Raw genomic sequence first — 14,327 nt, forward strand, 5'->3', positions numbered from 1 at the left:
TGCCTGCCTGCCGGCCATACTCTAAGTAACCGTGGCTGCCTTTGAGGACCAGACAGGCTTACAGGTGTTTGCTCCAAAGGAAACCGATGCATTTAGGGCATATGGCGGGGCAAGGTGTTGTGGGCCTGCTTTGCTGTCTTATTTTTGAACATTTTTGATCCGGAGCATCTGTCGCTCCCTGGCTCTGTAGCGTCAGGGTCTGGCACTGGGCCTGCCACGTGGTGGGCACTCAAGTGTTGGTGACAAGGATGAAGAGGCTGGCCTGTTTCACGTGTGTGCTCAGTCTCCCAGTGAGACCTCGAGTCTCCCGACAGTGTTCTGTGTTGCCAGCTTCGGCATGGGCGTGGGAAAGGTAGTGGGTGGTATGCTCCTGTTGGGAACAAAACCCGTGATCTGGAGGAACCATCTTTGTTTTGGGGAGAAACTGGCATTTCTACATAATCGAATTGTTCCGTGTTCAGATCATTCTTAGGCCCTGCAGGTTGAGCTCATGATGGGCCACTAACTTTACTAATTGTATTTTTTTGTTGTTGTTCTTTTTTAAACACCCAGCTGCCCTTGAAGGGTTATGTTCCGCGTCTGTCATCTGTCACTATCCTGGTGGAACTGGGGGTAAGACTGGAGCTCGCAGGTTCCAGGGGAGCTCTCTCCCTGCTGAAGCAGCCAACAGACACCGACCAGGTAAGCTCTGTGCCTTCCTCCCGCCCGGACTCCTTCCCTGTCTCTTAAGCATGCAGGAGTAATTGATTACGTTTCTCTCTGAGTGAGTGAAACCTGACTAATGTTTACATAAAATAGAAAAGCCGTTGAGTCAGAAATCTTGGACGAGACGTTTTCTTCTGATTTTATTGAGTACTGATCTTATGGAATCTTACTGTTGATGGATTACAATGATTGTTTCATTTCTGGAACACTTGAATAAAGTTTCTTGGTAGACTGGCCTCAAAGTTCTGTGCCTGGGTCTTTTTCCTAATTTTTGTGTATTTAGGAAAGCTAGCTCCAGGTGTCAACTTTAACAGCTAATTCAGGGCTTGGTCTCTTCCTTAGTTTTCAGTTTGATGACATTCTTTCTCTCTTTTCTTTTTTAAAGGTTAGTTATTTATTTTGAGACTCCCGCGAGGCGGGGAGGGGCAGAGAGAGAGAGGAAGAGGGAGAGGGAGATCCCAAGCAGGCTCCATGCTGTCAGCACAGAGCCCGATGCGGGGCTTGATCTTACGAACCATGAGATCATGACCTGAGCTGAAATCAGGAGTCGGACGCTTAACAGACTGAGCCACCCAGGCGCCCCGATGAATTTCTTTTAATAAGTTCAGTTTGATCTGCTTAGGTTTGTCAGCACCAGTGAGGGATAAAACGTCTTCTTGGAGGAGCAGACTTACAAGTGTTTTTCCGAATAAACTTGAGCCTTTTGACCCTTAAGGGATGAACTTGTCATACTGCTTAGGTCATGAAGATAAGAGCAAAGAGTGTGGAGATCAAGGCCTCATGCCCAACCTTGAGGTGGTTTTTGATCCATGAGATTCTTTGACACTTTTTCCCCAGAGAGAAAGCCCTTGGTAGTAAATGCGTATTGGGTAGGGGAGTGGCTTGAATGTATTTTGTCCTGACTTCACCTGTGACCAACAGAGAGTGAGACGCGACCTTCGGGAGCTGGTTTCCTGCGGCTGCACAGTTGTGTGTAGGGCTGCATGGGTGGGTCTGTAATGGTTCTAGAAGAGAAGATATTTTATCCTTCTTCGGCACAGCATCCTGGATGACTTCAGTCGTCCCCCAGTTACTTGATGGGAAGGGAAAGCCGGCTGAGAGGCCGAGCGCGTGGCTGTGGCCCTGGCTGCGGCCCTGTGGCCCTGCGGTGGGGCTCTCCCGCTTCCCCAGTCAGTCTCCTGCACATTCTGGGAGTGCCTTCTGGTGGGGATGGTTGTTTCCCCCGTGATTTGAAGAGTTCTGATGTGTTGAGACTGTTGTACTGATGTGATTAGTGAGACTCAAGACTTTTTAGAGAAATGTTTCATTTTTCCACTTTGCTGAGTGTAGGCAAAAAAAAAAAAAAAAAAAGAAAAGGTTTAAACTTTTCTGAGAAACTGCTCTGTCTGCAGTAGAGAAGTGTCTTTATTTAGCCTCGCGTCGTGTAGACCGCCCGGGCGCTCTGACTGTTGGAGGCACCGATGGGAAGGCTGTGCAGTGAAGCTCAGGTGAGGGCAGACAGAGCTGGGCTGACTTTACTGCCCTTCTCGCAGAAGAGGGTTCAGGTCTGCTGCTGTGCTCGGTGGCACGGACAGGCGTGTCGTTTCGTCCTGAATAGTGACCCCGGGGCTGTCCGCTGCACCCTCCTCTTACGTCACGGCGGATGGCGTCAAGACCAGACGAGCCGGTTGTTAACATTCTCCCTGCATTTGCGTCCATTCCTTCCTCAACAGCAGAAATGCACATTGTCCTTTACTGTCAGCATTTACTATCAGTGGGACCTGGAGCATTTAGGCTCCTGGTGCCTCAGTTTCTCTGTCTCCAGAACGGGGAAGGTAGTGACAGTATTCCCCTCCTAGGGTTCCTGTGAAGGTGCCTGAGATGGACCTGTCCTACCCGGCCCTGGGTAACTGTCAGCGACAATGTCATCGAGAGTGTTAGGGTGAGCAGTAGGTAGTTTGAAGACTTGGTGATGTGAATTAATGAGTACGGTTAGAATACCCCAGACATCTCGGATCCGGCAGATGTCCTTGGATGAAAGGAAATTGTTTCTCTCCTAACATCGAGTTATTGTAGTTGCAGAAGAATTCTGTAGTCCCTGCCTCTTTTGCTTTCGTTCTCCTTTTTTTTTTTTCCTTCAACTTTCTTAGTATTCAAAAGTTAGAAGCCACAAATTCTTTTATTCTGGAAGCTTGCATGTGAACTTGTAATGCTGTAATTAAATTTTTTTTTTTTTCAACATTTATTTATTTTTGGGACAGAGAGAGACAGAGCATGAACAGGGGAGGGGCAGAGAGAGAGGGAAACACAGAATCGGAAACAGGCTCCAGGCTCTGAGCCATCAGCCCAGAGCCTGACGCGGGGCTCGAACTCCCGGACCGCGAGATCGTGACCTGGCTGAAGTCGGACGCTTAACCGACTGCGCCACCCAGGCGCCCCGTGTAATGCTATAATTAATGGACAAACCTTGGTTTATTAAGAAAATCAATAGGACATTCTGCAGTCAATGTGAAGAGAAATGCTTATTGACTCGTACATGTTTCTTTTTTGTGGTTACCTCTACTCTTTGGTCTGTCTTCATGTGTTAATCATCACCATCATTGTCATGATCAAAACAGCTATGGATTACTCAGCACCTGCCTAGGCCAGTGGCTGTGCTCAGCACTGTCCTTATGTCCTGCCTCCCAGCAGGTGTCGGAGGGCACATATCAGTATCTCCTTTCTGCAGGTGAGGCACTGAGGCAGAAAGAGCTGGGCCCCAGCCCCTGGTCGTGCAGCCAGCGAAGGCAGACTCGGGGCCGGGCCCCAGGTTGCTCTGACTGTGCAGCTTGTGTTCTGGGTTGCTGCTCTGACCAGCCGCCCGTTGACTGGTTTCCAGAGCACTGGTGAGTTCATCACTGCCACGTTTTAGTGATCTCAGCCTGATGAGGCCTTAAAAGAAGAGATCAGTGAGACCATGAGACAGAGGGACATAGATTGAAATGATATATATTAAAAAAAAATTTTTTTTAACATTTATTTGTTTCTGAGAGACAGACAAGGCACAAGCAGGGGAGGGGCAGAGAGACATGCACAGAATCCGAAGCAGCTCCAGGCTCTGAGCTGTCAGCACAGAGCCCGATGTGGGGCTCGAACCCACGGACCGTGAGATCACGCCCTGAGCCGAAGCTGGAGGCTTAACCGACTGAGCCGCCCAGGCGTCCCTGAAATGACATATTTTTGCAATTGATTTAGTCTCAGCAAACAATGTAAAAAGTTACCATTTTAGTTTCAACTCTGTAAGCACTAAAAAATACAACATTTAAAAATGATTACAGTGCAAAAGAGAAGTGGGCTTTGAAAATCCAGCCATCGTTGCTAATGGCTTAGCCCTTGCTTTTCTCTGGTGATGCTTGTTGGGAGAAAACCTCCAAAGACAGAAATGGTTTTCTGTAGCCATTAGTACAGAAGAAAAGATTAAGTTAATGAATGTTGAGAGAAGGTAAAAACCTAGACTCTTCTCTTTCTGCTGGTGAGCACGCAGATTCTATGGGACTTGGGACTTGCTTTTTATGGCCTAAGTATATTTCCTCACCTGTGAAATTTGAGTGATGTTATTTAATTTGTGTGATTATGAGAGTTAGCTGCCTTGTATACAAAGCACCTAAGAGGTGCTCAGTAAGCATTTGCTGTCACAATAGCATAGGTTATTTACAAGTATCAACCCTGAATACTGAAGAGGGCGGTTTGTTTCTGATGCATGCTCCATACGTATATGCATATGATAATACGAGTATGATTGAAAGTGATAGGGACCCAGTTACATTGTTTTAGTGGGGTATGAAGCTTTGGTGGGATCAGTGTCATTCTAGTGACATAGGGAATAGCTAAATTGCCTTAAGATGGAGAACTTAAAGATTATTTGTATAGAACGTGTGTTTTTACAACTTAGAATTCATATTGCCATGTAACCATTAAAACCTTTACATTACATAGCCAGTATGTTTAGAAAACTTGATATTGAGCTGTTTTCAGGGAATAAGCTTATCTCTTTTGTGAGTGAAGAAAATTTTGATTTTTTTCTGTACTCTTAATAGGTTAAAACAAGTCAAAATGTTCATTTGGCATCACTTTTTTTTTTTTTTTTTAAATAGAGGGAATAATAGAAGGGGGGAACTCATACTGTTTTACTATGTAAATAAACATTTTTGTATTTCAACAAAGTTGTATGATGTATAGTTACCAGCTCTTTGGGCAGTATTTTGCAAGACACTTAGAATACCTACCTACTGCTAGAAAAAAACCGATGTGACCTTTATGAACACAGGGTTAGTATAGATCTGCTGGGTATTGGTAAGTGCAACATGCCAGGACTAGGAGTAAGCTCTCCTACTGATGGCTGGAAGGACAGATTCCCTGGGTCTCAGTCTCCCTGTCTGCAAGACGAAGAGGCTGGACCCGACGCCCAAGACTCCTTCCCGTTCAGATTAGTTTCCGTGAGCCTGGGTCTTGTATATATTCGGGAGTGTTAAAGATCCCAGATCAAGTGCTGAATACGCCCCCTTCCCTGAAGCTGCCGTGTGCTCGCTGTGTGTTCGCTAAGCCTTCGGTTAAGGTGTCTGAGCACCCTGTTTTTAAAACCCTTGCTGATCTTTTTTCTTACCGCGCAGGCACTTTCTCTTGCACCTTTTCCAGCAGCGTAGAAAGCCTTTCTGTGGCCGTAGGTGGCGCTGTTGCACCTTTGAAAAGTCTCAGTCTCACTTTTCCTGTTTGTAAAAGAAGATTTATTTAACCAACAGTCCTTTAATTTGGTTTTTTTTTTTGTTTCGTGTTTCAGAATGGTACAGCGTCCATTCTGTCTAGGCGTTCCACTTATATCTTATTTTTATTCTGTCATCTCGGCGTGAAAATTTCAGACGTGCTGTGTGAACAGTGGTGAAATTGGACTTTCTTCCAGTGTTAGAAGCCAGGCAGCCGTGATTTCATAACAGGGGTAGATGCAGCGTCTGGAGCGCCTTCAAGCGGAAGAACCGCGAACTCTCCGAGGGTTAATCAGCGGAAGGTGATTTGGCTTCGGGGACCAAGCCTTGTGTTTCGTGTTGGGCGTGAGTGTGCAGGCCGCCACTTGGTCGTGCGAACTGGCGTCAGTTCTCTGAGATTTTTCCTCATCTGGATGAGGATGCTAATGTCTTCTTTGGAGAATTATGAGGATTAGGGAGAAATTATGTCAAGCGTTTAGCAGTGGTTATCTCGTAAAAGAGCTCGTGAACTTTAGCTGTTATGTTGCACAAAGCCGTTATTTTATACTCTTTGGCGATTACTAAAATTGGAAGTGACAGTTCCACGAAGAAAGATGCACTTAAGCAGTGAGTGAACGGTTTGAGGAGGGTCGGTAGCTCCTGTGGCCGTAATTTCGCGGCAGCGTCAGAGATGGGGCGTTCTGTAGTCAACCCACCTGAAGTCACGGAACTGTTCGTTAATTAAGCGTATGTTGGGGCTTAAGGGGTCCAATAATTGCACTCCTGTGTTCTCCACCAGCCAACTGGGAGATGAGATGGGAGTGGGCAGGAGGAGACAGATGTCACCTTTATTACTGATAAAGCCACATTCTCCACGAAATTTAGGGGTGCAGGAAAATGGGTGTGTTCCTCCTGTGTCTGGAACTGGTCAGACCGGCCCAGGGGGCTCTGGGCCTGAGAGGACCTGCCCAAGTCTTCAGGACACCGGGGAAGCTGGGCACCCCAGGGAAGAAGAGGGGTTCCCATGCCCATCTCGCCCCCCAAACTTTCCCGAAGCCACGCCACGCGTGTGAGGAGGACGAGCCGGGCCACACGGTCAGGAGCGTTACGGGGAGAGCCCTCCTCGTGGGGACCGGAGCAGTGGGAGGAATGGCCTCTTCCTCCCACTTTCCCCAGGTCACAGGCTAGAGCAGAAGGGTACTCCCCAAGAGCTTGTAAATGGGACAATGAGGAACTATGGAAGATGATTAGAAGGGAGATTTGTGAAGTCACCTTAATAGTTACCGTTCGTTGAGCACTTCACATGTGCTATCCGTGTTTCTCAGAGCGTGCCTGATGTAATCCCTGAATCCTCACAGCATCTGGCAGGGTAGGCTTGATGATTGCCCCCATTTTACGGATGTGGACACTGAGGCACAGAGTGGGTAGGCAACCCGACCAAGCTCACGGAGCTGGCGTCAGAGCAGGCACCTGGCAGTGTGGCTGGGCTCCCGGAGACTGGTTTCAGGTGTTTCTGGGATGTCAGCCCGTCTGCAGGTCTGCAGCTGTGTCTGTCCGTCAGTCAGCGCTCTGCCAGCCTAGAAAGACTGAGAGTTACGCAAGTGTTGACCGTGGTGTCCGTGGGAGTCACCGTGGCCAGCCTCGATTGTTCATCCAGGCGGCAAGTCCGTCCCCCTAACAGATATTTGGTCTCAGTGAATCTAAGAAAACCCGTCCTGCTCTGCTTCTGCCCGTGATCGGGCCGTTGAGGGGCAGTGTGCTCTTGCCCTGTGATATTTGCACTGTGATATTTGGTCTGATCGGTAACTTTTTTGTCTTCTGTTACACTAACAAGTTCAACCTCCACTCTTCTTATGTTAGTCTCTTAGGAGTTCGGTTAATGTGAAATCAGTCCATTGGAGCCTCATGATGCTGATAATCAAATCTCAGAGCCCATCAGGGTACTTGTAGCCGTGGAGACCAGGCTGCAGGACACCCTTTCGCTCACTGTGCGATATCCTCAGACAGCACCCACTATTCCTGTGTCCCCCCACCCTTCCGAACAGGCCAGATAACAGACAGCAAAGTACTTGGGCTGCTCCTCCCAGTGAGAACACTAGTAAGTGGCTGGAGGTGAGCTAATAAAAGGAAAGGCTCCCAGGAAGTCCAATTAGATGTTAAAGTCCATTTGGGAAAGAACTGTCTACTTTTTTTGTGGCTGAGCTTTTTCTTTGCTGTTTGAAGAAACTATCTGGGCCATGTGGCTTACAGACTCACACGGGATGAGATGAAGGGAATTTAAAAGGCAGACGAGGGTTGTTTTAGGTGGTCCCTCCAGGCCAGTGAGAAGTGATAGTCCTCGGCCTGTGTGAGACGTGAGACAAAGACTCTTACACACGGACGAAGGTAACTTTAAAAGCCCTGCAGTCGCAGTGCACTTAGTATGGGGCCCGGTTCATCACTACATGTGCCGAGAGGTCAAGTAATTGATGGTTGTGATAATGACTGTGCTGAGGCAGGAAAAAGTTTCAGTCTCATTCCCTATTTAACAGACATGGCACAATGTAATATACTCGAGCAGGTTTTCCAATGAAGGAGAAGTTCGTAGGGTCATCTGGAAGCCCCCAGTTCCCCAAAGTGTCCCCGTAGGGGAGGTCTGTGTGTTCTTCACAGGGCACGTGTCTTGGGGGTGGGACGGTGGGGCATCCCTGGCTCCTCGGAGCTACGGTTTCATCATCAGCGGTGTGGGGCTAATCGTCCCTGTCCACTCTGTGGGGATGCTGTGAGAATCACACGGCCACACACAATGTTGTCAAGCACGTGCTTGGTGTATAGCTGGTATGCAGTAGAAGCATCTGTTTTTTTTTTATGTTTGTTTTTATTTTTTAAATTTCATTATAGTCATGGCTTTCAAATCGCAGTGATTTTTTTTGTCTTCATTTAACAGTAGAGATTGCAGTACACAAAATAGCTCTTAAATAGGATTGTGGGGCGTAGTCTCTGTATAAACAATTGAATGAATATGCTGTTTCAATAAGACTAGCTTTTACTGGGACACACCTTTTTGAACTTGTCAACATATTTGCAAATGATTGTAGCTAATGATAAGCACAACTCTTAGATCAGTGTTTCTTCAGGTGACAGGGAATTCTGTCCTCCAGAGAAGGCTAGTTGGATCTCATTAGTATCTGGGTAGTTTAGCAGATGATCAAGGCTTTCAAAAGCTTCTTGATAATAGTGAAGTTAACTGTTTTGTATTGCACCTTCTAGAAGTTGGAAATCCGTAGCTGGTGAAGCGTGCAGCGATTCAGTGAACGAGTGTGAGATTTCAGGAGGGTAGAGCTAAGTTCCATATAACCTTCCAATAACTTTCCCCTCCATTTCAAGCTGTGGGCATATATTTGCACACAAAAAAATTACTGTTCCTTTGTTGTTTGGCTTATTTGTGGGAATAAGAAATTCTCCTTGGTTAAGGCGAGTAGGGGAGTATGCACTTGGAAGGTGGGAGGGCAGGAGGCAAGAGGCACTTTACAGTTTGTGCAGGGTGTGGGTGATGGCAGCTTTTTTTTTTTCCTTCCAAAGCAAAAAGGCACCAAACTTGTGACATACTGTTATTCAGAATTGCTCTTCTGATCAGAGAGATGTGCCTCAGAGTTTTCAAGGCAACGTGAAGCATGAAATGTGATTAGTAGTTGTCTTTAAAAATAGTTTTGTTTTCCAAATAAAAGACCATACTCTGTTCTTTCTTCCAGGGGCACAAGAAGTTCTCATTGATCCAGGTACATGATCTATGTGCTTAGTTTCTTTTGGTTCTTTAAGTGCTTGTTTCATGGTGGTGTGAGTGAATGGTTAAAATTTCTGGATTATGATCTTTGGAACATTCTGATTTAAGTAACTTTAAATCAGAACTGTTAAATACTTGATTATTGTGTGGTCTTTGTTTGATGGGGCACCCTGCTGATTTATGTTGTTTGTTGAAGAGGTATATTCTTTGTCTCGCATGGTTACGTGAATGATTTGCAATGATTTAAAATTCTTTGAATGCATCGAGCATGCTTATCCAGTTAATTGTGAATTTATGCATAGTAATGACTTTACTTTGATTTTGTGGTTTATGCTCTCTCAACATGAATTTAAATTCTTTACTGCATTCTGTATATGTGTTCTTAACAGAGAAAGAAATTTTGTGTTTTACAGAGGTGGGTTTTTCTTTCTTAACTTCTGTAATTAATGCAGCTAAATCTCTTTTATTGTAGTGCCCAATTATTTCATAATGAGCTCTATTATTTTCTGGGTTAATTAGAATCAATGACAAAAGATAAATAAAAAATCAAAAAATTTCTTCCTTTGAGGAGTAGAAATCGGACAGTCATGCTAATAAATGTTTTGTGACCAGTGCATTTATTTCAGTCTCACAATGTGTCTCCGTTCTGAAATGAAATTGCTTCAGATTTGCAGATTTCTGTTTTCACATCTGTGTTGAATCCTTCCTCTAGAAGATGTTCCATGATAGTTTCTTTCTTCCTTTCTCTTTTTTTTCTTTCTTTCTCTTTTCTTTCTTTCCCTTCCTTCCTTCTTTCCTTCCTTCCTTCCTTCCTTCCTTCCTTCCTTCCTTCCTTCCTTCCTCTCTCTTTCTTTCTTTCTTTCTTTCTTTCTTTCTTTCTTTCTTTCTTTCTTTCTTTCTTTCATTTCCTTCTGTCCTCCCATCCTTCCATCCTTCTGTCTGTCCTTCTTTCCTTCTGTCCTTCCTTCCTTTCTTCCTTCTTCCCCTTAGGTTATTGAGATATAATTGACATACGATTGTGCTAATTTCCTGACAGGGTTTGTGGAAGGTGTAGAGAAAGGAAAACAAAGGACTTTGGTTTGTTTTCTGGAGACCTGGGTTGCGATGAGGAAATAATTTGGGGGTGGCTGAGGGACTGAATGACCCCCCCAGCCCCCCACTGAGAAGCTGAACAATTACATTGATGTCGGGTGTACTGATGTTTGATCAGTAGAAGTTGCTGAGCCCAACCTGGCTAGTTATGCCTGATGGAAGTACTGAATTTTAGTGTGTCAACCACGACTTGCAGGAGAAGTAGATACTTACACCAAGTAGAAGTAGCTTTGAGCTGTCAGAAAACCAGTCCTTTGTTGAGAGAAAAGAATACATCTTTTTTATTCCTGAAACTTTTCAAAATGAGGTTGAATGGAAATGAAATCGAGTTTAGAGTAATGGAGGTAGAAGGGGGGGGTCTACGGGTTTTGTCATATGGGGACATGTGGGAATCCTGTGGTCGAGGTTGCAGCTGGCAGGGAAGGACACAGAAACCAGCATGGGGTGTCCCAGAGCATCTTCTGTAGCAGTCCCAACTTGATCTTTGTTCCTAGGGGAGGGCAAGTAGAACATTGAGGTGCTGCTCTCCCCCTACCTCCCAGCTCCTGCCACTCTGCTTCTGGCCTCTGCTCACGGGGCCTTTGGTGCCAGGGCCAACTTCCTCACTGAGGTCTGATCTTTCAGGCCTTAGTCTTGAGGGGGTTCAGAGCAAGTCTCCCCAAACTGTGCCTGCTTGGCATGTGGCCTATTTGGAGTTGAAGGCAATTGGAACGCTGTGGGATCAAGAGAAACTTTAGTTCCTCTCTTAGCTACCTAGAAGAATCTCAGTTTGGTATCTTTTCCAGAATAAGAGTTATTACCAATGATAAATTTTATGTACATAACCCGAATGGAATGCAAACTGGTGTAGCCACACTGGAGAACAGTGTGGAGGTTCCTCAAAAAACTAAAAATAGAATTACCCTATGACCCAGCACTTGCACTATTAGGTATTTACCCAAAGGATACAAAAATACAGATTCGAAGGGGTACCTGCACCCCAGTGTTTGTAGCAGCACTATCAACCATAGCCAGACTATAGAGAGAGCCCAAATGTCCATTGATTGATGAATGGGTAAAGAAGAGATGTATGTTTACAGTGGAATATTACTCAGCCATCAAAACGTATGAAATCTTGCCATTTGCAATGACATGGATGGAGCTAGAGTGTATTACGCTAGGCAAAATAAGTCCATCAGAGAAAGACAAACACCATATTATTTCAGTCGTATGTGGAATTTATTTTTTTATTTTTTATTTTTTAAAAATATAATTTATTGTCAAATTGGTTTCCATACAACACCCAGTGCTCATCCCAACAAATGCCCTCCTCCATGCCCATCACCCACTTTCCTCTCTCCGCCTCCCCCCCCCCATCAACCCTCAGTTTGTTCTCACTTTAAGAGTCTCTTATGGTTTGCCTCCCTCCCTCTCTGTAACTTTCTTTTTTCCCCCTTCCCCTCCCTTATGGTCTTCTGTTAAGTTCCTCAAGATCCACCATATGTGGAACTGAAGAAACAAAACAGATGAACATATGGGAAACGGGGAGAGGAGAAGAGAGGGAAACAAACCACAAGAGACTCTCAATGATAGAGAACAAACCGAAGGTTGATGGAGGCAGGAGGGTGGGCGATGGGCTAGATGGGTGATGGGGATCAAGGAGGGCCCTTGTGGTGATGGGCACTGGGTATTGCATGTAAGTGATGAATCACTGAATTCTACTCCAGAGGCCAATATTGCACTGTATGTTAACTAACTAAAAATTAAATTAGAAAAAAAAAAGGAAAGAAAAATGACCCATCTGTATGGCAGGGCATATATCCAATTACCAAACATGTGCTTTTCTTCTTATTGCCCTGTGAATTGTGCTCTTTCCCTTTAAAGCCCAGGCCTTTCCCATTCCTTAGCTCAGGATGGCGTAGGTTCATCATTTTACCTTTCTGTCTCTGTAGCTCATGAACATGGGGTTCCTGAATGCACGAAATTAAATTTCGTTTTCTGTTAATTTGTGTCATATCAGGGGAATCTGGGTGGCTCAGTCAGTTGAGTGTCCAACTTCAGCTCGGGTCATAATCTCATGGTTTGTGAATTCGAGCCCCACATCAGGCTTGCTGCTGTCAGTATGGAGCCTGCTTTGGATTCTCTGTCCCCCCGCCCTCTCTCTGTCCCTCCCTTGCTCATGCTCTCTCGCTCAAAAATAAATAAACCTTTAAAAAATTTTTGTCTCGTGTCAATTTAATTCTTAGACCATCCAGAGGAACCTTTGAAGGGTAGAGGAAAATTTTTCCTCTGCAACAATTTCTTTCCTGCTACTTAAACCCTGGCAAATGTGTTGGTAGGGAATCACTTCATCACTCCTTGGAGCAATGTAGTATGATTCTTCTTTGTCCCTAATTCTGAACAGCGGATGTTCTCTCTGGGGTCACAGAATTGTTCAGCTCCCTAGAAAAGCCTTCCACATGAAGTCATGACAAAATTGGATCACTTCCATTTTATTTTTGAAATTGAATTGGGTATACCATTCAAAGCAAACTTTCAGATTTTTTTTTTATACCTGCTTTTCCTACAACTATCTTGAGGGCCAGAAGGAAGAGTTTGACAGCATTTGGGTGCTTGGTCTGGTATTTGTTTTAAGAACCAAGCTTCTCCTCAAGTGGTGCTGGGAGAACTGGACAGTGACATGCAGAAGAATGAACCTGGACCACTTTCTTACACAAGACACAAAAATAAACTCAAAATGGATGAAAGACCTAAATGTGAGACAGGAAGCCATCAAAATTCTAGAAGAGAAAACAGGCAGCAACCTCTTTGACCTTGGCCACAGCAACTTCTTAGTCAACACGTCTCCAGAGTCAAGGGAAACAAAAGCAAAAATGAACTATTGGGACCTCACCAAAATAAAAAGCTTCTGCACAGCAAAGGAAACAATCAGCAAAACTAAAAGGCAACCAACAGAATGGGAGAAGATATTTGCAAATGACATATCAGATAAAGGGTTAGTATCCAAAATCTATAAAGAACTTATCAAACTCAACACCCAAAAAACAAATAATCCAGTGAAGAAATGGGCAAAAGACATGAATAGACACTTCTCCAAAGAAGACATCCAGATGGCCAACCGACACATGAAAAAATGCTTAACATCACTCATCATCAGGGAAGTACAAATCAAAACCACAATGAGATATCACCTTCCGCCTGTCAGAATGGCTAACATTAACAACTCAGGCAACAACAGATGGTGGCGAGGATGCGGAGAAAGGGGATCTCTTTTGCATTGTTGGTGGGAATGCAAGCTGGTGCAGCCACTCTGGAAAACAGTCTGGAGGTTCCTCGAAAAACTAAGAATAGAACTACCCTATGACCCAGCAATTGCACTACGAGGTATTTATCCACAGGATACAAAAATGCTGATTCGAAGGCATATGCACCCCAGTGTTTATAGCAGCACTATCGACAACAGCCAAAGTATGGAAAGAGCCCAAATGTCCATCGACTGACGACTGGATAAAGCAGATGTGGTATATATACCACAGAGTACTGCTCGGCCATCAAAAAGAATGAAATCTTGCCATTTGCAATAGTGTGGATGGAACTAGAGTGTATTATGCTAAGCAAAATGAGTCAGAGAAAGACAAATATCATATGATTTCACTGAAATGTGGAATTTATGAAACAAAACATCAACATGGGGGAGGGAAGCAAAAATAAGATAACAGAGAGGGGGACAAACTATAAGAGACTTTTAAATGCAGGGAACAAACTGAGGCTTGCTGGAGGGGAGGTGTGGAGATAGGCTGAGTGCATGATGGGCATTAAGGAGGGCACTTGTTGGGATGAGCACTGGGCGTCAAATGTAAGTGATGAATCACTAAATTCTGTTCTTGAAATCATTATTACACTGTATGTTAACTAACTTGGACTAAAAAAAAATAAAAAAAAAAAGAAAAAGAACCAAGTTTCTCCTTTAGTCATTTCTAGCAGCTAGGCTTTTGAGCCCTTGATCTGCATTTGAAACAGAATGCTTCCTGGTGTCAAACTGTTTTTTTTTTTTTTTTTTTTTTTTTTTTTTTTGTCACTTCTAAACATGT

The 14,327-nt window shown here is 44.6% G+C and overlaps 1 protein-coding gene across 6 annotated transcripts in view; it reads left to right on the plus strand.

Annotated features, from left to right (window-relative positions):
* The window catches only part of TRAPPC9 (trafficking protein particle complex subunit 9), a 568,037-nt gene that overhangs the window by 17,733 nt on the left and 535,977 nt on the right, over positions 1-14,327 (plus strand). For 5 of the 6 annotated variants that reach the window (XM_086696009.1, XM_086696010.1, XM_086696012.1 and 2 more), the window contains 2 exons: positions 553-681; positions 9,134-9,160. In XM_086696009.1, coding sequence (XP_086552135.1) covers positions 553-681; positions 9,134-9,160 — 156 coding nt within the window. The remainder of the gene's footprint in view (positions 1-552; positions 682-9,133; positions 9,161-14,327) is intronic. The other variant, XM_086696011.1, reaches the window with a different exon arrangement.

The sequence above is a fragment of the Puma concolor genome, chromosome F2, assembly GCF_028749965.1.
Source record: "Puma concolor isolate L17-30 chromosome F2, mPumCon1.1.hap2, whole genome shotgun sequence".
NCBI lineage: Eukaryota > Metazoa > Chordata > Mammalia > Carnivora > Felidae > Puma > Puma concolor.